This window comes from Sus scrofa, chromosome 9, assembly GCF_054392235.1.
Source record: "Sus scrofa isolate SSC_HxYL_T2T_F1_AM1 chromosome 9, Sscrofa_HxYL_maternal_Yorkshire_Landrace_v2.0, whole genome shotgun sequence".
Classification (NCBI taxonomy): domain Eukaryota; kingdom Metazoa; phylum Chordata; class Mammalia; order Artiodactyla; family Suidae; genus Sus; species Sus scrofa.
The window spans coordinates 19,170,296-19,194,680 of NC_139391.1; the positions used below are offsets into that span (position 1 = coordinate 19,170,296).

General features: G+C 35.9%; 1 protein-coding gene across 16 annotated transcripts in view; it reads right to left on the reverse strand.

Annotated features, from left to right (window-relative positions):
* Positions 1 to 24,385, reverse strand: part of DLG2 (discs large MAGUK scaffold protein 2) — a 1,974,117-nt gene that overhangs the window by 1,568,753 nt on the left and 380,979 nt on the right. For 10 of the 16 annotated variants that reach the window (XR_014814817.1, XR_014814819.1, XM_084975534.1 and 7 more), the window contains exon 4: positions 6,020 to 6,115. The exons of the other annotated variants lie outside the window; for them this stretch is intronic. Coding sequence is in view for 8 of the 10 variants with exons in the window: in XM_084975534.1 (XP_084831660.1) it covers positions 6,020 to 6,115 (96 nt within the window). In the remaining 2 variants the exon portion in view is untranslated. The remainder of the gene's footprint in view (positions 1 to 6,019; positions 6,116 to 24,385) is intronic. 16 annotated transcript variants of the gene reach the window in all.

Here is a 24,385-nt window from a genome sequence, read left to right on the forward strand (position 1 = left end):
CTCTTCCTCAGATGCAGTATTTCATTCTCAGTCTTGCTCGGGGCCTTGAATTTACTGTTCCTCTGACAGAATCTCTCTTCCCCTGGACCCTTCTCATCATCCAGGTCTCTTTAAGATGTTCCCACTTCAGTAAACTTTCTTCAATTGCCCTCCTAAAATTAGACTCTTTTCCATGATTCTCCATTAATTACTATATTTCCTTTAGCTATTACCACCATCTGAAATTATATTGTTTACTCACCTGTTATTATTTGCAATTTATTCCTAAGAGAAAGAAGCTTGTCTGACTTAATAGCTGTATCACCAGCATTTTCAGAACAGTGCACAGCATACAGCAGATGCTAAATAAAGGCCTTTTAAAATGAATGAATGAGATGCATCGTAGGGAAACTTATGTAAAAACTTTACAAAAAAATAAATAGGGTTATAGTCAGGAGTCCAACATGAAATTTGCACTCCATTGTTTTTAATATAGCTTGTTTTCTAAAGATGAGATTTACACTAACCATAGTATTTACACATATATAGAATAAAACCTGATCTCCTGCAATGCTAGTACAGAAGTCCAGTCATTAATCTTGAAAAGGCAGAACATTGACCCTGAGGCACTACAAGATGCTCAAAGACAAAGCACAGTATCTTCATCAGCCTGAAAATGAGGAGTAATTACATTCTATGTTTTAAATCAGTAAACAAAATTAGCCAGAGTTAACCACAGTATTCCATTAAAAAAAAAAAAGATTATTCCTCCATTAATTGCAGATACTTAGAAGTTTGCCACTTAACTTTCACTGGCATTGGAAAAAAGAGAATATAATCAATGCTAAAGTAGTTTAAATATCATGAGATTAATAAGAATAACCACATAATATTCAAACTTGCCCAGATGGGATGAGCTATTTCTGGAGGTGGTAAATATTATAGATAGATAGACAGACAGACAGACAGACAGATAGAGATAAATAATCTATCTGTCTATACATAATACATACATACATAACTAGAGACTTTCTAGCAGATGATAGATTCCCATTTGGCCAGAGAGCAGTATAGGAGATTTAAGACTGAAGAAAGTCATTGCACTGGATTATCATTAAAATTACTTTTAATTCTCTGAGTCTGTGGTATTTTTAGCCGTAGTTCTCCAGGAAGATTAACTAGACTTTAAAATAAGGACTATGGAGAGTAGCTAATGTACACCAAAATATGGCCTTATTCCCTAAAACAAACAATCATAAAAACCTTCTCATGGCTGAACAGCATCAAGAAAAAGGAGTTTCCTTACAAATATTGGCAAGAATAGGAATAGGAAATAGAGAAATATAGCTGAATCACAAAATTAGTCTTAATCAGAAAGTACAGGTGTCCAATGTAGCACATTAACAGTTACATTTAAGTCTGAAAGAAAATTAAGGCCAATGTTGGAATTCTCTAAAATTAATAATATTCTTATTCTATGAAAATGTTACTATAACTTGAAGGACCCATAAATTATCCAGTCAAAGCCTTTCACTTTCTATTAGGAAACTGAGGCAGAGATTGGCCAAGTGATTTGTTCAAGAATACCCAGACAGTTAGAAGCCAAAGACAATAACCCAAGTTCTCTGGCCTCCAATTACGGTTTCAGTCTGATATGTTTCCCAGTGTCAAGTTCCTCTCCATCCAATTATCTCTCTGTTCCTGTTAGAGACCTCACTTTCTGTTCCATCCATTGTTGTATTGTACAGTATCCACTTAGTCCCTTTACTAACTAGTTCTAATTCTTGTCAAGATTGACAAGAACTGCCAATTTGAATTGACAAGAACTGAATTGACAATTCTTGTCAATTCAAATCAACAATTCCTATCAATTCAAATCAACAAGAATCTGTTTTCTGCTTAAGAAATTAAAGATACCAATTAAAAATTATTTAAAACTTGAAATATTTTCAAGGGGCATTTAAGGCTCTGGTCATCTCCCCAAATATTATGCAATAGCCAGAGTATTTAGCTGTCAGTCTTCTCATATGTACCTATTTCATTTGATCCTTATTGTCCCCCTATAAGATAGGTAAAATAGGTATTATCCACATTTCACATATAAAAATGGAGGTCTTTTAATCTGTTCAAGGTCGCATGACTAATTAGAGGTACAGCCAAGATACAAACTCCGGTCTCTGACTACAGATCTTTTGTTCCTTCCACTCTATCATACTGTCCTGTATTTGACAATACACTGGTTCTCAATCACTAAGTCCAACTCTCCTAAAAATATTTCCTCTTAGCTGTTTCACTATTATCTCAAACATAAGATGGCATCGTTAGGCACCCTCAATATCCCCAGTTTTGTTCTGATACTACTCAACTTTCAGTCTACATAGTTACCAAGTCCTGTCAATTCCCTCCTCTTTCTATGATCTGATTAAAAATCCTCACTGTGTTCTCACTAGGACTCTGGAAGACCAAAGCTTCAAATTTTACCTTTTGTTTATTAAGTTTTCTTAAGCACAGAATAAACTCCTAAAAGATACTGCAAAATTATTTAAAACTGATCAAAGAGAATAATAGGAATAAAATAAAAATAAAGGAGGGAAGCACATTAAATGTAAAATATTCCTTCATCAAAAAAAAGTTTAAAATTTCAATGTCCTTTTTTTTTCATTTTTCAAACTTTAATTTTCTCACTAGATTTGCATAACTTTGCATCTGTCCTGGAAAACATGTCTACAAGAAATTTTGCAAATTGATTGTCCTTTTTTTTGGTGGTGGGGGCAGTGCCCACGGCATGCAGAAGTTCCCAGGCCAGGGATCGAACCTGAAACACAGCAGTGACAACACAGCATCTTTAACCACTAGGCCACCAAGGATCTCCTATATTGCCCTTTGTAAATTCAAGGTTTTCCATATTATATGATGATGGCAACAACATGATTCACTTCAGACCTTAAACTAAAGCAAAGATAAAGTCTTAATTGAAAACACTGCTTTGTAAGGAGCAGAAACCAGTTGCCTAAGCCTCAATAATGGGAAAAGATCTCCAAACATACTGAAATTAGGCTAAAAGTATAAAGCAGGGCGGGGGGGGGGGGTTCCCTCTTAGACATTGATAACAAATATAACTGAAAGTTATTTCAGATCCTGACTTCTATGGCTCAATACCTAAAGGAAAGTCCTCTCCCAGCTGCAATATAGCTTTCAAAAGTCCCTTACAAATTAAGCTACAATCAAAACAGGGCAACTGAGAAAGAGTAGAGAACAATACAGGACACTAACACATGTTTCTGAATGATGTTAGGCAATCAGCCCCCAGAGTTTGGGGGCAGATTACTGAAAAAAATGAAAAGTGCAAACAAGAAACCTAAATAGTCAGTATGGTACAATTTCTTATACTTAGTTGCCTTGTAAATCCTTGGATCACTTTCTGGGCCTTCCCTAAATTGCCTGGTATGAAATATGTTGCAGAAAAGATGGTGAGTGACTCTCCAGAGGGAAGCCCAGAGCTTTATTACTCATGGCAGTGGTTCTCAAATTGTAGTAAATTTAAGAATCACTTGAAGGGCTTATTAAAACACAGATGTCCAGCTCCAACCTCCTACATAGCTAACTTAGTTGCTCTAGGGTGGAACCCAAGAATTGACTGTTCTAATAAGTCCCTAGAGCATGCTAAAGCTGCTGGTTGGAGGACTACACTTCAAGAATCACTGGCCTGTGAAATGTGCTATTGAATTTTTCTCAACCTAATGTGGCCTAAAGAAGCTGTCCTTGTCTGTTGTTCTAGGTATATAACATACACCTAAATTTGTGTGGGGTTCAACAAACATTGCTGGCTAAAATACTTTAATTGTAGTATCAGTGGGTCTTCCATTTACACAATATAACTTACTGTCTGCTCTTTACTGTCATAAAGTGATTAGATCTGGAAGAATTCCTAGAAATAATCTGATCTAATACCCTACTTCTTAAGATAAAGGAAAAAAGTCCAGTGCCATATTTAATAGATGTACAGAATTGTGAATTCCAAATTGTGGTTTGCTTTTGAAGAATGGTCTATGAAGTAAACAATAACCAAACAATAATAACCAATGATATGTTCATATAATAATCACAACTCCTATTTTATCTTATAGTTAAATTTTTTCTTAAGATAATTAAGAAATTCTCACTGCTCCTTATTTTAATTTAACCCAGACTTATTTTGAATAGTAGCAAGTAGAAATCTGCAAGGCAGGAGCCTCTTTTGGCCAAGTGGTTTCCAGGCAGAAACATGTTATAGACACTTTGTTATGTAACACAGGCCTCAGTCCAATGAAACCCTAAGAACCCAAGACCTATTTGTAATAGAGTCCACCACCTCAATAAAATAAATGGAAGATTTGCAATTTATTTCAATAGAATGAAAATCTACTATTTGTCAGGCAGTACTGAACATACTCATAAACAGGATCTCATTAAAATCTCATAACTACCCTGGAAGATATGGAAACTGAAGCTTTTTGAGCTTAAATAGCATAGGATAGACTAGCAATGTGTTTTCCAATGATAAAAACACAAAAGTTTTCCTAACATATTTGCTAGCACTTACTTAATTCAGCTGTTTGACAAGTTGGCACATTTGTATCCTACTAAGTCCTGATGACTTCATTTTCAGGAAGCAAAAATACAAATATCCTCTTGGACAGCCAGGATGTCTAAAAATTTGTTTTCTAAGTATGCATGAGTCCGGCATGGACATCCACCCTCCCTTTCCCCTTTTGGAGAAAAACACCACCACTGCCAAATTAGATGACTTCCTTTGCTGGAAGCACATTGAGCATATTATAATGATCGCAACTAGTTTAAATGACACCCTCTACGTTGAACAAAAACATTGTTCATCAGAGGAAACAGTGGTCCTTAACAAGACATTCTGTAAACTGGTCACTAGTTAAATCTGGCTTTAAGTTCCATTGATTTTCTTATAATGGGAAGGACGATTCACCACACAACCTTTCTTATTTTACTAAATTCCTCACAGTAAAGACCAAAATTCATGAGCAGTCTCAGAACTCTCTCCAAATCCCAAGGCCAAGTTGACACTAGGAGGCTCTACCAAGTGGCAATACCAGAAAAGCAGCCCTCTCCTGTTCCTTTGCTGACATTCACCACTCACTCAATGAGTATCACAGACATATCACCCTACATTTGAAAGCAATCTGATAGCCTCTGAAGCCACAATGGTGCCTGTGTCTGCTTGCTAACAGGCTGTTTAGAAGAAAAACAAGAGGTAACATGATTGGAGATATTTTTTAAGGCACCTAAATAAATGCAATCCCTATGAAATAATATCCCAAAAGAATTTTATATGTGCTTTAAATATTTAATGCATGTTCATAATAATAAGAGTTGTGATTTGTTTTCATTATTAAATTTAGTGTCTTTATGAACAAAATGGAGACTGGAACCCCATTTTAAACCATTACGCTATAGCCAATAAGGGCCACATTGTGACAACTGATTGGAGATCAATTAAATCAGATGGTGTAAATTAGTAAAATACTATACATACTTACTTTGGACTCAGGTTCTTCTTGGTTTTATCATATAAAGCACTCTGACCTCTTTAACAGTAACAAAAGTCCTGAAAAGGACTGTTTTTGATTCCCTGTCTCAAATAAATACACAAGATGACAATCACAAAAAAGAATTGATTGAAGTGGGTAGAGACGCTATTACCCAAAAAGCCTAATAGGACCTGAAAACCACAATCAAAGAAGTGTGTGACGGTTTCTCTGGAAGGCCTAAAGCAGACAGAAATGAAGTATCTTATAAAATTGTTGGTGATCAGCAGCAACTTAAGAATATACACCAAAACACAGAAAACAAAACTCTCAATACGAACACACGCAGCTACTCAAAATGATAGATAGCTGATGTCAGCTCTGTAGCAGGAGAACCCAATACACTGACCAGGCTAAAGCCAGAAATTAGATTATACTCTACAGAAAACAAGACATATCTTGCCTGTTAAACACAGAAACAAAGAAAACACTCTAACACTTACACTTGTCTTTTTGTCACTTTCATTTTCAAAACACTGATTGTCTTTATTTTGTTCAATACATGAAGCATTTTCCTTTGGTCCACTGCAACCTGTAAGCTAAAAATAAAGTTAAAAAAATCAATACTTTTTATTTGTTTTCTGCAGTGTGAATTAAGTGCTTTTCAAACTTTTAACATGCACTTTAAAATGTCTAAGACCTGAATAAATATTACTAGATTTTAATTATGTCAGTTTAGGGTATGAATGCACTGTCTAACCCATTTTTATACGGCTCCCAAAGAGAAAATATAAAATGGGACAGTTATTCAGAGACAAGTTTGTAATTTCAAAGCTTTTCACCAGGGAATGTGGAACTTCGATTATTCAAATGTAAATTGATGATCTGGTAAAAGCTGAACATGATTAAATGGAAAGATGAAGATAGAAGAGTTGATTTTATCTTATGCAGGTTCACATACTTGTAGGAATCTCTACTCTATGGTACCTACTGGAACCCTCAGAACATGCAGAGGTAGTGACTGTCTTTGTTCTAGATTGTCTTTTCAAGAATGTTTATATCACTACAGCTCTGGGTGACAGAAATAATGTCCATGTCCAGAGCAAAGGATCGGTTTGCTTACTGACCAGTGTATAAAATGTGCATGCCTTAAACTGAGAGTTAGTCTCCATTGCATGTGAATGTATTGCTTGGCTATTTTTGCATTGCCCTGTAGGAACGGGGGCTTGAGGAAATGGTTCAAGAAAATGCTGTCTGGGTACTGCTTTTGCTGCAGATAATAAAGTCTTTGTCCTAAGAGTCTTCTGATAACGTCCATGAAACTGTGACAGGGTTCTTGGCTTGCAAGTTGGGTAAAATCTCAGACCCTTCACAGTTCTTAACAGTTGTGGTGACAAGGACAGAATGCTGACAGAGTCATGATTTTCTGGAAGAGAAAGAATCAGGGACTTGCAGGGTGATGAAAAGGATTTCTGGGACATCTTTGGGAACTGGTAGCAAACATGTTCACCAAATTGTATGTCCAACTGCATAATGATGGTCCTTCACTTTAATGCCTGTTAAGGAGGAGGAGTTTACAAAGTGATTGCAGACTGAGTACCGGGAAATAAACTCAAAGACACCTCCCAAATGATGTCCTGGTTGTAACTGACTTTTCTGAGTGGGTAAGCACAAATTCTCACCTTCTTTCAGAAATAGTTATGAAAAAATGTACCTGGGCTGATTATGAAGGAAGAGAAATTGGCACAGTGAGAAGATACCAAGGCTTCTCTGATTCCACTCTGCCTTGTAGACACTCCTCTGCTCTGTTCTCATCATTTATATCACATGCTTATTTAATCTATCTCGCCTGTTAGAGCTTCTTGGAGGACAGGCAGTATAGCCGGGGGGGGGGGGAGTCAATAAATACTTGTTTAATGAATGAGATCAAATTGATGGAGGAACAAACAAGGAACAAGGGCACTGATCTGGCTAAGAGGAATGTCAAGTTCAACTACTTGAAGATACCCCGGTAGCTTTCATATCAGAAATATGAAATCTTTACTTTGTTTTCAGTCTGGGATGGTGCATGTGCTGCCACGTTTGGTATGATGATGAATAAGGCAGTGATGGTGGCTGTGCGGGCTCCATCAGCAGCTTAATTCTAGTTGGTCTAATCAGGTCCTTACTATGGGCATCTGCATGGGTGATGCAGATCTATACAGTTTCTTTACCCCAGAGAGGCATGTGTTCAATCTGCCAGTCTGTTGACTGGCAGTGCTGATGACATTGCTGCTGACATAGGACACTGGGTGGACCCAAAACATTAGAAGTTCATTTCACTGACTTACAAGCCAGCTCCACACCACTCGTAATCACAAGTAAACGTGCCTTGCTTACTGCTATGGGGCTGCTCTCACTCTCCATGATTCCCGATCCCTCCCTCCCCTTTACACTGATCTCAGATGCTTTAAGGGGGAAGATGATGAAGATGGAGCTAAAGTTTCTCAGCTCCCAAGAGGTGGTAATTGTCATGCACACTTGCCCAAATATGCTGGAGAACTTCTCGGAGGGCCTGGACTTAAAACTGTTACAATTCTGTTCCCTAGGAATCCAAATCAGTGTTCTGAGTCCCCTGGGTTGGTGCGGGAGGGGGGGGAACACCAGGATTCAGACCATTGGGTTCAGGCCAGGTTCATCATGGGAAAGAAAAGCTTAAGGACCCTGAGTATGGGGCCCTTTGGGCTGATTCAATGACCATTTGTATGGCTTTCACTGCTGAATATACAATTGGCATTACCAATTCAGTGTAAATCTAATAAAGTCCAGAGGGGTTCCTCCTGATCAGGAGGAGCTAATGCAGGGAAATGCTAATGGAACATGTAAATCACTCCTGGTTCTTTTTTCTGTTTTCTGTCAAGTAGTCCAAAAGCAAATGGAAAATCTCAGAAGGAAAAATGGAAAGCACAGCCTTAAGGACTTAAGGGAGGCAGGGATAGTATAAAAGATGCAATATCTTAAGACAACAGCCATATACAGAAAGCAGAAAAGGTTAATGGGAGCTGAAGGCTTCCAGTGGGTTATTGCTAAGTGATTTCAATTGTTGATCCTATAGCCTCAGCTATTCCAAGCATTGTAGCTCCAACTAAATCCACCATACTGTTTCATGCCACTTGGAATGCTATCTTTCCAACATATTTTTTTTCTTTTTTCTAGTCCACTGGCATTCCAGATCCAAGACCAATTTTTATTTATATGGCAAGGCCTCTAATACGTTGACAGCACCTTCTGCAATACCTAAATTCCTCTGCCATTTGCCATAAAGATTTAGCATTGAGTGGCTTTACTATCTAATGTTCAAACTCGTTACTATAGAGATGACATCCTATTAGTTGGCAAGTCAGAAGCTTCAGCCATTTTAAGCTCTAACAAAATCGAGGGACTGTCTGGACAAATACTTTATAGCAGTCAAGGAAAGACTGCTATCTCTTTAGTCTTAACCATCTAAAAGGAGGCCTGGTACCTTGGAGGACTCTGAATACTAGAGAGAGGATGGCCTTCCTTGGACAGTTCATTCAGTCTCATCAGCCAACACACAGTCAGCATCCTTAAAGCGAGGATCAACAGGCTATGTTGGAAGTTCTTGGCAAGCTGTGGTGCCCTCTCAACCTTTGTAACCCCACAACCTTAATGACACCTCTGAGATACAAGTCTCTGAATGAGAGAGGTTGATTTGCCTCTGGCACAGAGAGGCAGCCTCCACCCCAAATTCCCTGGATCAAAGCAGCTGGCTCAGTAAGGTCCTCAATTCATGGAGGTTTTACCAAATACCCAGGCTTGCTTCACTAATGGTTTAGCTAAACTAAAACCAATGGTGTTCCCTGGGATGCTGATGCTGTTTGTCCTGAATGCCAGCTAGACAGGAATGAAAACAGATGTGTTCCCATCACATAGGGGCAAGAACTCAAGGTTGTTCACATAGCTCTGGCCAGCATGCTTCCTGATAAACCCTGTTGTGTTTTTACTGACTTTTGGGATGTTGTCAGTGGCCTAAATATTGGCATGCCCCTCAGAACACTACAGACTAGCAAATTAAACACAAGCTTCCCTGGGGGCATGAACTGACCAAATCAGAGCTGTCAATAGTACATGCCCACAGTAAAGACCAGAGGAAACCAACCAGAATCAAGCTGCTGATGGAACCTGCACAGCCGCCTTTGGTGTCTATATTCATCACCATACCAAATGTGGCAGCACATCCACCATCCCAGGCTGAGAACAAGGTAAAGGACTCTATGTTTCTGATGAGGAGGCTACTTGAGTAGCCTCAGGTGACAGAGCTTGACACTCCTCTCAGCCAGAACAGAGCCCTGTGCCCTGTTTGTCTCTTACTCCATCTATCTAGGCATCCTTCCATTCATCTGGTTTTATCTTTCATCTTTTTAACCTATTAAACAAATATTTATCAATCCCCAGAAATTCAAAAACAGTAAGATATCCTGTCTATCCTCCAAAGAGCTCTAATGGGACAAATAGACATATAACTGTAATTTATAATACAATGGGCTAATCATAATAATAAAGTATGAGGGGGCCATCTATAACAGACTATGGAATCAAGGAGGTTCCTGAAGGCTATGACATTGAAATAATGCTCTGGACAAGGAGACGTTATCTAGAGAAGCAGGAGTGTTCTAACAGCAATATATGTGCCCTTGAATATCATTACCACGCTCAGAAAAAAAAGAGCATGTGTTTTACAGTAAGGAAGAAATGAGTTAGAATCCTTTTACCTTCATCAACTAGCTGGCTGTGTGGAATGGAATGATGAACCTCTCTTTTGTTCACCAAAATATGGAGATAATGCCACCCTTTGCATGAAGTCCCCCTTCCTATCAAGGTTGGATGCTATGAATCTCCACCTTTCCTACTTCACACCAGTTGGTGTCCCATATATACTTTGTAAATTTCAATACCTTGACTAGCTTTCTATTCTTTCATATCCCCACCATTACACCTTCTACTGGTAACTTCTCATCAATTTGGCTCTCATGGAAATAGTCATTTTTTTCTATACTTCTATACTTCCATACTTCCTTCATTCTTAAAAAAAAAAAAAAGACTCTGGTCACTCTAAAACTGGTAATCTACTGCTGACCCTCTTTCCCCAGAATCAATATTCTTCAAAGATATAACAGTAGAAATGGAAAAAGTATACAACAGAATTATGTTACAATAATCTAAGTGCTTTAAGAATATCAATGCATATTTTACGGGCATTATCTCATTTAGATTAAACCAGAAATCTATGAAGTAGGTAGTAACATTCTTATATCCTGTGTTAAAAAAGCAGAACCTAGTTCTATCTGAATGTCAAGTCTATATGCCTAACCACTACACTAAAAACTCCTGAACTACTTCCTTACAGCTCATCTTTTAAGCTTTCAAATTGTGAAACACTAACAGCACTGGCACTATTTGGAAGCTTGTTAGAAAGAGAAATTCTTGGGTCCCACCTCGGACCTACTGAATCAGAAACAGGAGGGGTAGGGCCCTGCAATTTGTGCTTCCTAAGTGATTTTGACACATCCCAGTTTCAAAATCACTGATCTAGATGTCAAAAATGCCAAATCATTTCAGGTGCTTAAAATAAGTGAGCCAAGTATAAGAAATATTTGGGAAGGGATGGATGGTCTTCGGCAAAATGAGAGTTCATGGCCTGTCTAGTGGGTGCACTCTCTAGTCATTTTCAGGCATTTTTGTTTTAATGAGGAAACCCAGACCCAGTACTGTCAGATATTTAGAATTTTCGAGAAAACTTGGAAGACTGAACTTTTATGTGAAATTCTTGATTTTTAAGTGTTGGCAAAAATTTCACATTTTTAAAATTTCACTGCACTAACACACAAAACAGAATATCAATGTAGGTAGGCTGAAGTCTGCATAAGGACAGGCAGTTTGTGGTTTCTGCTTTAATCCCTGAATGCTGCCACTTCTTCCCTGAATCCTGCACTCTGAAAACTCACCAAGGACCTCCTAGTCCTCACTATCTTCCACTTTCTCTAACTTTATACCATCCCCATTGTCGTCAGCATTCTCTGGCATTTCATATCATTAACAACTTCCTCCTTCTTGAAATTTATTTTCAAAACATATCTCTCTCCTTGTTGGTACCCTATTTCTTTGATTGTTCCTTCCTTTTCATTCCCTCTCCTTTTCGACCCCCCTAAACTCAGTTTCTACTCCAAAATTCCTTTCTTCTAGTTCTTCCTCAATACCTACTCCTCCAGATGACTCATATCTAGAGGATGATTTTTTCAAATTTCTAGTCCTACATTTTCAATTGCTTGCTTATATTTCCTCTAAAAGTCACACTGGTACTTTGAATCTGTTCAGTCTAATTGGAATCATCTTCTCTTCAGAACCCACTTATATTCCTGGTATATCATTTCTGATACCACCATTGCCCAATTTTTTAAGGACTACATATATACCCCTGACTGCCACAAAGCCTGTGTTGATCCCCTCCCTCTCCCCAGCTAGAGGGGGGCACTCCTTTCCCGTGATGCCCTCAGGACATATACTTCTCCTTTGCATCTATACTAATGATTAGTCCACCCAGTTTGTTTTAAGAACAAATAATAATATAAACAAAATGAAAAATTAACTTAAAAGTACTTATAATTTTGTCTTACCATGCAAATAGTCTTTAAGCTCCCTGAAAGCAATGAGTGTACTACCATCTCTTACCCTTCATGTGCTTGAACAAAATAAATGTTCATAGGTACTCATTGAATCATGTCATTACACAGTGTTTACACCGTAAGGACTCACCTGATTTGTTTTATTGATCCATCTGCTTGGCTTATTTATTTATTTAATTTGTTTACCTTTCGAGGACCAAAAGCCTTATAAACTCAAAAAAGTAAATAAGCTTTGGGATGCCAGGCCACTGGGAAACACTGTCCCTTCCCATCCTTTACAGATGCAAACTACACAGATTAGCCTGAGGCATACCACATCTGAGATATGCAATAGTCCAATCCTATTTAGTTTTTTCCAGCCTTTATATTGATAAGGCATCTAATTTTACTTCACTTGGTATTATCCTCTTCAGGTACAGGAAACATTGCCACCTACAGAAGTGTGTGGTTGCATACCGTTTCATGGCATAGGAAACATAGTGCTGGTGCTTCATAGAATCTGCCTCAGCATTATAAACAACTGATGAATTAAACTAATCATTTTCTTTGGCTGAAAATAGTAAACTCCATCATGACTGCCCTGATGATAAAGGTCTCAGGGCTCTTTGAAAAGGGAGACAGGAAGAAACAAAACTAGGCACTGTCTAAGAGCTCAAGAGAAGAAATACCAGTTTTCAAAAAGTTCTTCAGTCTATTTGTTTGTTCAACAAACATTAATTAAATTATATTATATCCAAGGTATTAGATGTTGTAAGGAAAGCACAAATAAATTTGGTCCATAAACAGAAAAAGCTAATGGAAGGAAGATAATTTTACATTATAAAATTATATGTTTTATAATGTAATATATATAACATTATAAAATCAAGTAGAACACTTTGCATGTCAAAAAAGAAGTACAGATAAAGTGCTCTGGAAATTCAAAAGATTCAGTTCAATGAACATTTAAATAGGGTTTACTCTTTCAAAAGGTTGAAGAAGAAGGAATACTCCCAAAGACATTCTATGAGGCCACCATCACCCTCATTCCAAAACCAGACAGAGATACCACCAAAAAAGAAAACTATCGCCCAATATCATTGATGAATATAGATGCAAAAATCCTCAACAAAATCTTAGCCAACCGAATCCAACAACATATCAAAAAAATTATACACCATGACCAGGTTGGGTTCATCCCAGGTTCACAAGGATGGTTCAACATACGCAAATCAATCAGCATCATATACCACATTAACAAAAAAAAGGTCAAAAATCATATGATCATCTCAATAGACGCAGAAAAAGCATTTGACAAAGTTCAACATCCATTCATGATCAAGACCCTCGCCAAAGTGGGTATAGAGGGAACATTCCTGAATATAATCAAAGCCATTTATGATAAACCCACAGCAAATATAATCCTCAATGGGGAAAAACTGAAAGCCTTCTCACTCAAATCTGGAACAAGACAGGGATGCCCACTCTCACCACTGCTCTTCAACATCGTTTTGGAAGTCTTAGCCACAGCAATTAGACAAACAAAAGAAATAAAAGGCATCCATATAGGAAGAGAAGAGATCAAACTGTCACTGTATGCAGATGATATGATACTATACCTAGAAAACCCTAAGGACTCAACCCCAAAACTCCTTGAACTGATTACTAAATTCAGCAAAGTGGCAGGATATAAGATTAACATTCAGAAGTCAGTTGCATTTCTGTATACCAACAATGAAACATTAGAAAAGGAATACAAAAAAATGATACCTTTTAAAATTGTACCTCACAAAATCAAATACCTCGGAATACACCTGACCAAAGAGGTAAAGGACCTATATGCCGAGAACTATAAAACTTTAATCAAAGAAATCAAAGAAGATGTAAAGAAATGGAAAGATATTCCATGTTCCTGGATTGGAAAAATCAATATTGTGAAAATGGCCATCCTACCCAAAGCAATCTACAGATTCAATGCAATCCCTATCAAATTACCCATGATATTGTTCACAGAACTAGAACAAACAATCCAAACATTTATATGGAACCACAAAAGACCCAGAATCGCCAAAGCAATCCTGAGAAACAAAAACCAAGCAGGAGGCATAACTCTCCCAGACTTGAAGAAATACTACAAAGCCACAGTCATCAAAACAGTGTGGTACTGGTATCAAAACAGACAGACAGACCAATGGAACAGAATAGAGAACCCGGAAATAAACCCTGACACCTATGGTCAATTAATCTTTGACAAGGGAGGCAGGAACATCAAATGGGAAAAGGAAAGTCTATTCAGCAAGCATTGCTGGGAAACCTGGACAGCTGTATGCAAAGCAATGAAACTAGAACACACCCTCACACCATGCACAAAAATCAACTCCAAATGGCTGAAAGACTTAAATATACGACAGGACACCATCAAACTCCTAGAAGAAAACATAGGCAAAACACTCTCTGACATCAACATCATGAATATTTTCTCAGGTCAGTCTCCCAAAGCAATAGAAATTAGAGCAAAAATAAACCCATGGGACCTCATCAAACTGAAAAGCTTTTGCAGAGCAAAGGAAACCAAAAAGAAAACAAAAAGACAACTTACAGAATGGGAGAAAATAGTTTCAAATGATGCAACTGACAAGGGCTTAATCTCTAGAATATACAAGCAACTTATACAACTCAACAGCAAAAAAAACAATCAACCAATGGAAAAATGGGCAAAAGACCTGAATAGACATTTCTCCAAGGAAGATATACAGATGGCCAACAAACACATGAAAAAATGCTCAACATCGCTGATTATAAGAGAAATGCAAATCAAAACTACCATGAGATACCACCTCACACCAGTCAGAATGGCCATCATTAATAAATCCACAAATAACAAGTGCTGGAGGGGCTGTGGAGAAAAGGGAACCCTCCTGCACTGCTGGTGGGAATGTAAACTGGTACAGCCACTATGGAGAACAGTTTGGAGATACCTTAGAAATCTATACATAGAACTTCCATATGACCCTGCAATCCCACTCTTGGGCATCTATCCGGACAAAGCTCTACTTAAAAGAGACACATGCACCCGCATGTTCATTGCAGCCCTATTCACAATAGCCAGGACATGGAAACAATCCAAATGTCCATCGACAGATGATTGGATTCGGAAGGTGTGGTATATATACACAATGGAATACTACTCAGCCATAAAAAAGGATGACATAATGCCATTTGCAGCAACATGGATGGAACTAGAGAATCTCATACTGAGTGAAATGAGCCAGAAAGACAAAGACAAATACCATATGATATCACTTATAACTGGAATCTAATATCCAGCACAAATGAACATCTCCTCAGAAAAGAAAATCATGGACTTGGAGAAGAGACTTGTGGCTGCCTGATGGGAGGGGGAGGGAGTGGGAGGGATCGGGAGCTTGGGCTTATCAGACACAACCTAGAATAGATTTATAAGGAGATCCTGCTGAATAGCATTGAGAACTATGTCTAGATACTCATGTCGCAACAGAAGAAAGGGTGGGGGAAAAAACTGTAACTGCAATGTATACATCTAAGGATGACCTGACCCCCTTGCTGTACAGTGGGAAAATAATAATAAAAAAATAAATAAATAAATAAATAAATAAATAAATAGGGTTTACTATGCCAGACCTTTAAGGAATTCTGAGTGAAGTGAAACAATTATATGAACTGATAATTTCAATTTAAATTTGAAGTATTAGCAACATGCAAAGAATGCCATGGAAAAACAACCTGTGAGATAAGCAGAGCCACAGGACAATAATACAGAATGAGGTAGTTAGAGAACTCCTTTATCTAGTGCTGTTGAATCATGAAGCAAGGAGTTATAAAAGATAAAATAGAAAAGTAAGTAGAGTCCTATTTAGGAAGGTCATAGACTTTAAGTCCAAGAATTTATATTATCTCATAGTAAATGAGAGACCAAAGAAGGGTTAAGGGAAGATATTGTGAGGAAGTAGAAGAGTCAAAATGAGAAATATTTTACAAGTAAAGATCACACAAACTCAATACATGCCTCTAAAATGAAAAAGAAAGACAAATACCATATGATATCACTTATATTTGGAATCTAATATATGGCACAAATGAACCTTTCCACAGAAAAGAAACTCATGGACTTGGAGAATAGACTTGCAGTTGCCGGGCAGGGGGGAGGGAGTGGGATGGGCTGGGAGTCTGGGGTTATTAGATGCAAACCATTGCATATGGAATGGATAAGCAGTGAGATCCTGCTGTATAGTACAGGGAACTGTATCCAGTCATTTGTGATGGAGCATGATGGAGGATAATGTGAAAAAAAGAATGTATACATATGTGTAACTGGGTCACTTTGCTGTACAGTAGAAAACTGATAGGACACTGTAAACCAACTATAATGGAAAAAATAAAAATCATTAAAAATAAATAAATAAAACCAGGATTTTGACAATATTCAGTAAGGTTAACAGTAAAAAGATGAACCTTTAGTTGGGTTTTTTAAATTATTTTTTACAGGGATATGAGTTGGAAATTTCAAAACTGTTTTATGAGCTTTTAAAGACTGAACATATAAATAAGTATATTCTGGATAATACACAAAGAAGAAAATTCAATAAATCCTCTCTTAATCTCTCCCTTTCTTTCTCTCTCTATATGTACACACATATATTCATAATATTATATATATACATTATATTACACATATAAAATACTGTTTACAGATTGTATATGTTATATATACACAATGGAATACTACTCAACCATAAAAAAGAACAAAATAATGTCATTCACAGCAACATGGATGGAACTAGAGACTCACATACTAAGTAAAGTCAGAAAGAGAAAGACAAAATCCTAGTTTTAAAAGTTAAGTCTTTTCTCTCTCCCTTCAAGATGCTTATATCACTCATTTGTAATAGTTACTCATATGTTAGTTTATGTTCCATTTTGTACTGTCTTCACTGGTTTTAAACATTTATTCTTTAATGTGAAATATTAATGGGGTTCTTAAATTTAGAACTATATAAAAAGTACAATCAGAGAAGAGTTATTTTCCTTCTATTATTTTTATTCCAACATAATCACCCTTTGTAAATAACCAGGATCATTAATATCTGACTTATTCTTCCTATTTTGACTACTGCACAAATAAGGAAATGCATTTATTTCTTCTCTTTTTACATGAAAAATAGCATATTGTAGATATTCTTTGGCACTTTGCTTTGTTCACCTTAACAATATATGCTGGAAATAGCTCTATATGCATTTCTAGAAATCTTTCTCATTTTTTTGATATCTGCATGTAGTCAGAGAGACTTTTGAAAGTTTTACAATGACAAAGACTTCTGTTCACAGACATAATGAAGTACCAGACACTGGATAAGACCAACTGCCATAAAAAACTGTAAAACTGGACAAAATATATGAAGCAATACTTCATATCTGGGCTATCAGGTAAGGCAGGACTTAGAAGAAAACAAAAACTTATGAGTTGAGCCACTCACTTGCTCTTACTGTCTGCGTAGAGTTACTTTCTGAGAAGTAGTAGACAAAAATGAAGAGAGAAGAGAAATCTCAAAAGAGATGTTGCTCCAGAAATTTGTATAGAGTTTCCTTTAAGTATTTGGCTTAATGTAATGCCTCTCATGCAGATAGAGAGAGAGAGAGAGAGAGAAAGAGAGAGAGAGAGAGGATGTAACACCAGGCATAAAATAGCTACTGGGAACTGTAAGCTGAATAGAGATTCCAGAAGTGGCACTGTGCTGCAAGATTATGTTATCCGACCAGCCAGAAGGGAGAGACAATACTCAACACCACGAAAATTCAAAGTGAGGACCTGGAAAAGTCATGCCTTAGGAATAGAGCAAGCCTGTTTGTAGAATACTAATTACTCTAGACCTGCTATAATGAAGCTTTAAAAACAACCCTTGAAAGGATTATGCTCACCCATCAGTAAATTAATCATCTGCCAGAATAAAACCCAACACTACTTAAAGGAGGATAACAAAACACAAACTCTCAAAATGAAGAGTTCAGAGTATTTAGCCTGCAATCAAAATTTACTAGTCATATAAAGGGGAAGAAAAACATGAGCTATATCCAAGGCAGGAAAGCTAAATAAACACAAAAAGATTCAAATGTATCAAAATATTATAATGAACTAATGAATATTTTAAAAGTTATTATAAATATGTTTAAGAAATTTTAAGGAGAAAATGAGTGGAATAAATGGAAGGATATTAATAAAGAAAGAAATATTAAAATATAAAAATAGAAATTCCAAAACAAAATATTTAATACATAATATTTTTAAAAATTACTGAATGGGCTTAACAAGAGATTGATACTACAAAAGAAAAATATAAGTGACTTTGCAGATGAGGCAATAAAAATGATCCATAGAGAAACACTTAAATATAGACATTTTAAAAAAGACTTACAGGAAAATACCCCATGGTTTAAATTATATGTAACTGAAGTTTCAGAAGAAGAGTAAAGATTAAGGTAGAAAAATATTTAAGGAGATAGTGGTTAAATTTTTCCAAATATGCTGAAAAATATAAACCCAGAGATCCAAGAGTCTCAACAAACCCCATATAGGATAAATAAAATGAGAGCTATACTCAGGCACATCATAGTCATATTAATAGAAACCAAAGACAAATTTTGAAATCTTAAAAGCAATCATAAAATAGACACATTTCATACTGAGGAACAATAAGAATGATCAATGACTTCTCATTAGTAACAAAGTAATCCAGAATACAATGAAACAACATATTTAAAGTATTGGAAGAAAAAAAAAATTCTCACATTCTGCAATTATATATGCAGCAAAAATATTTTTAAAATGGAAACATAATAAAGTCATTTTATCATAAGAAAATTAAAAGAACTCATCCTTATAACAAGAATTTTGAATGTTCTTAAAAGGAGTTCCCATCATGGTTCAGTGGTTAACGAACCCAACTAGTATCCATGAGGATGCAGGTTCAATCCCTGACCTTGCTCAGTGAGTTAAGGATCCCGTGTTGCAGTGAGCTGTGGCGTAGGTCATAGACTTGGCTAGATCCTGCATCGCTCTGATTGTGGCATAGGCCAGCAGCTACAGCTCAGATTCAACCCCTAGCCTGGGAACCTCCACATGTGGCGGGTGCAGCCCTGAAAAGACAAAAGACAAAAAAAAAAAAAAAAAAAAGACTGCTCTTAAAGCTGAAGAAGGATAATACAAAACGGATCCTCAAATCTATTCTAGAAGAAGAATGCCAGAAGTGATGAATGCCAGAAAAATAAATATGCAGATAAAAAGTTTCCCCTCATCTTAATTTCTTCAAATTCCTTTAAAACAAAATGATAGCAATGTGTTTTGGAGTTTACAGTATGTATAGAAGTAAAATGTATCACAATAATAACACAGAATAGTCAGTGGTAAATGGAAGTATCCTGTAGTAATATTCTTATATTTTGTGTAAAGTGGCAAGATATTAACTCATAGTAGTCCATGTGAAAAATTAAGGATGCATGTTATAATCTTAGGGTAGCCGCTAAAATATATACTTATTAGAGGTAATAAAAATAGAATTCTAAGAAATATTCATTTAATCCAAAAGAAAGTAAGAGAGAAAAAAAAAAATGCCGCCATCATCACTAACAACCACGAAAATGGGATACTTAGAAAACTTAGTCTTATTACAGAATTTCAAATCTTACTCCATTACTGACTAGAATAAAGAAAACAAAAAGAAAGAGAGAGAGAGAGGGAGGGAACCATGGGTTGCTAAACCAGTGGGGAAAATGTTAATGAATGAGAAGGTCTGACCTAAAATCTAAGAATGATTTCCTCATTTGAACTTGTAAATTTGTCAGTTCGACTAATATAGATTGACCACCTACTCTGTGCCAAGCCTAAGAAATCACTGTTCAAACAGGGTCATTCCCGTCAAGCTGCAGCCCGCCTAGTTGAGAAGACAGTAAACACCTGACTACAGAACTCTGTGATAAAAGCTGTGAATAATTCTTCTCAGGGAAGAGGAAAGGTATCAAGAGAATAACAAAAGGTCTTATTAAAGCATGCCTAGAACGTTTAACAAAATGTCCAAAATAACTCTTTACTTATGAAGACTACAAAAATAATAAAAAATAATTCAAAGCAATGTCAGCAAAAGTTTGGGGGAGAGATACTATTCTTCATAGTGAGTTGAAACATAAATTTGTACAATAATTCTGGAAGTGATTGTGAAATATCTAAAAAAGGCCTTGGAAATACAGTTACCCATTGACTCAGTAACTGTACTTATAGAAATATAACCTAAGGAAACAATTATGGACAGACATAAAATATATTACAAGAATCTTCATTACAATTTTATTCATCATAATGAAGTAAACCATATGCCCTTAAACAGTAGAAAGACATAATAAATAATAGTTATGTTTCCTACCCAAGATGATCTAGTGGATTTTTATTTACAACATACTTCTTCTGTTCTAAATAACCAGCAATAATAGTTACTATATGAAAGGGGGAAAACAAAAGGTATAGCTGGGATCTAAAACAATATAAAACATCTTTGTGCATCAGAAATGAAACAAGTATTCAATGCAGTAAAAAGATCTATAAATATTACCTATCACTAGGAATCGAGTCAACCTGAAAGCTTGCTCTAAGTTATATTTTTAAAGCCTCTGTATTAAAACAGAGAGAGAGAAAAATAAAATACTGTTATAAGAACTGATTCTGGACTGGGAGCCCAAGAAGCCATGGGCAGCAACCAAAAAATTCCATGTAAGAATTACTTACCATGAATTTATAGTGGTAAAAATAACTTTAGAAATAAATCAACAAAACAGGCAGGAAGAGAAAGCTCTTCATAAAGGAAAATGAAAATTTATAAAGTATAGAAGAAACAAAGGAATTAGAAAACCACTAACTGGCAACCTCCACAGTAATAACCGTTTCAAGCAAGAAGGATCATAGAATGCCAAAATTAGTGAATGGAAGTGGGTGAATCAGGATGTTTATCTAAACTCAAACTATATCCTACCATAGTCTTACTAGTTCCTCAGGAAGAAGAGTAAGTCCACAATGGAGAATCTAGCAACTATCTTAATCAAGTGATCCAACCACTGATGACCTAGCATGATCGGTGGCTGGAAAAATAGATATTTTAAATAACTTCTGAAATCATGTACTGAAAAAGATATAACCCTCTTGTAGTTCTCCTGCCAGAAATGCATGACCTGAATTTGATCATAAGGAAACACCAGAAAAACCCAACCTAAAAACTATTTTATAAAATAAATGTTCTCTGATAGAAAAAAAGGTTTTAAAGACCCGGCCAAAATACAGGTAAGTATGCCCTTAGACATATGGCATTAAACTCAAAATTATTAGAGATTAAAAGAAAATATTAAGAGCTACAAGAGAGAAAAAACTAACTATAGAAAAACAATAAAGATAAGCAGATTCTTCTGAGCAATAATGAAGACCAAAAGGCAGCAGAATATATGTTCACAATGTCAAGAGAAATAACTGCTAAACTGTAAGTTAATATACAGCTAAATTATCATGCAAAAGCGGGTGTATAGGCATTTAAATACTAAGATAATTTAAAAATCAAGAACTTTACCAAAAAAAATTAAAGGATATAGTTAAGCAAGAAGAGTGAACTCAGAGAAACACATAAATACATGGATCAATGGTGAACACAGAAGCTAACAAAATATATCATGAATTTAATAAGCCATTGATTTTAAATAAAAATTAATTTTTATGTTCAAAAAAGTTGGGAGATTGGAGTGTTCAATAAGTTAAAGTACATTAAAGTTCTTGTCATAATTCAGAGATAATAATTAATAACAGATTTCTTAGAGTAATTTATAGACTACTGTACATGCCAAAAAGATAACCACTAAAAAAAGAAATACAATAAAAATAACTTCCAAACCAGCAGAAGAAAAAATAAAATGCAAATACAGAAGTATTTTCAGTACAATAGAAGACAGAAGAATTAGGGGGGACAAGGTAGAAAGAAAAAGAATCATTAATAAAAAAAAATTAAGTCCTAAAATGATAGAATAAGTCTAAATATTTGGGGATCTATAATAAATGCAAGTGAATGAAAATTAACGATATAAAAGATATCAGACTGGACAAAATAAGTCATAATAATAACTAATATTTATTGAATGCCTATTCTCTAGATGTTTTATAAGGATTAACTTATTGAATCATCACAATAGTCTATTAGTCTATAAGGATCTGTACTATTATTCCATCTATTTTATAGATCAGGAAATTTTGGATAAGGGAAGTTAAATAAATTGCCTAAGAACACACAGCTAGTAAGGAGGTAGGACTGTTTTTTCTGCCAATATACTCTCACTCTAGAGTCCATATTCTTAGCAACTGTTCTGTTCTGCAGACTCAATATAGTCACATGATCAAATGTCATATCTATTAAAGGTCATGCTATAGAATAATCTTTATGGATATTAAAATGCCAGCAGAAATATTTAAATAAAAAATGTACGTTACAAAAGAATATATACTAATGGGACTCAAAGTCTGTTACAAACACACACACATACACACAAATACTGACAAAAAAATCCACCAAAATATAGTTGTGATTACCTCTGAATACCATGATAGTAGATAATATTTATTTTGTTCTTTTTATATTTCTATATTTTTCACAATGAACAACACTGTATGTGTTATTTTTTGTTAAGCCTTTCTTTAACGAGCCTTGTACAGTGCCTGACATAAAGTACATACTTCATTAATGTTCCAGACAGAGAAGTAAAACCACAAAGTTCTCTCATTAACTAAGATGAGTGAAAGTTATAGAAATGGGGATACTGTGTTACCTGACTATCAAGCCTCAGATCCTAGGGACAGATAAACTACATACTTTCTAGAAGATACAGCAATGCATGGCAAAGACCCGAAATCCTTTCAAGCCGCCCTCTTGTGCTGCTTTCAGGATCTGACTTTTGGATCCAACCTAAACTGTTGCTTCAGAAGAAGCCTGAAAATAAATGTCTTGGTGGCTTTAGCTGTAGCAGTGTAGTTAAATATCAGCACTAAACAGAACATAGAGCCTAGGAATGTCAGAGCTGCAAAAATACTCATGGAAATCGCCACCTAGAGACTACCTCCCTTCCTTTCACAAAGTAAAGAAAAAGACCTGCAGAGGCAAAGGGATTAGTCCAATTTTACAGTTTCATAGCAGAACCTTTGCTGGAATTCAGGTTTCGAAAGAAACTGAGGCTTATTGACATTGAATTATGTGCCCCAAATTACTCAGCTACCAAGAGGCAGGGCCGGGATTCTTATTTGGTTTAAATAGATTCCAAAATTCATCCTTTTTCTGAATTATAATCAAATAGACAATTCTTCATGTGTTCAATGGAATATTATTTGATTGGCATCATTTGATAGACAAATATTTATTCATTTATTCATCTCTCGTCACCATCTTACTGGCACTAAATGAGAAATAATTATTTCTTCTTTTATGCTTATTTTCCTTGTTACTTGAAAATATCTTTTTAAATGATTAGGATTTGAATATTATCCCTTTAAGAATTTTCCTTGTGATCTCTTTCCTTTATTTTTATGTGACTTACTCTCTGAAAGACTCAGTACTTTTATAAAGCAGGTGTTGTATCAGATAACAGCAGTTCTCCTTTTAAAATTTAATTCTGCTTCCATCCCCTTGTTATTTTTTTTCTGTCAACACTATGCAAAAATGCATAGCAATAGCAGCACTCACAGCTTGGCAATAGCCCTTTGCCTGCATGGCTAATGTTATTTTCCTGCTTCCCTGTAGCCCCTGATTAAACATCTTTTTATATTTAGAATGTGCTTGTAGCACAGCCACTCTCTACATCAAGGGAAAATTTTATTGTGGTGGTGACTATTATTTTCCAGTAGATAGAACAATTTCCAAATCTCCTTGCTTTTAGCTTGATATTTTTAACCAGGCTTAGACCTAGGTGAAAAATGCTAACTAAATGTAATAAGAGGTCCCTTGGAGGCTTCCAGGAAATGCCTTTCTCCATTGTCTGTTCTGCACTTGGAGAGCATCTAGGCAAGGAGACTACCTACCATTCTGCTCCTGCATTATCATATATGCCTCATCTTTGTGATATGGAAATGAGTATGATAAAAAAGAAACTATGCATCCTTCT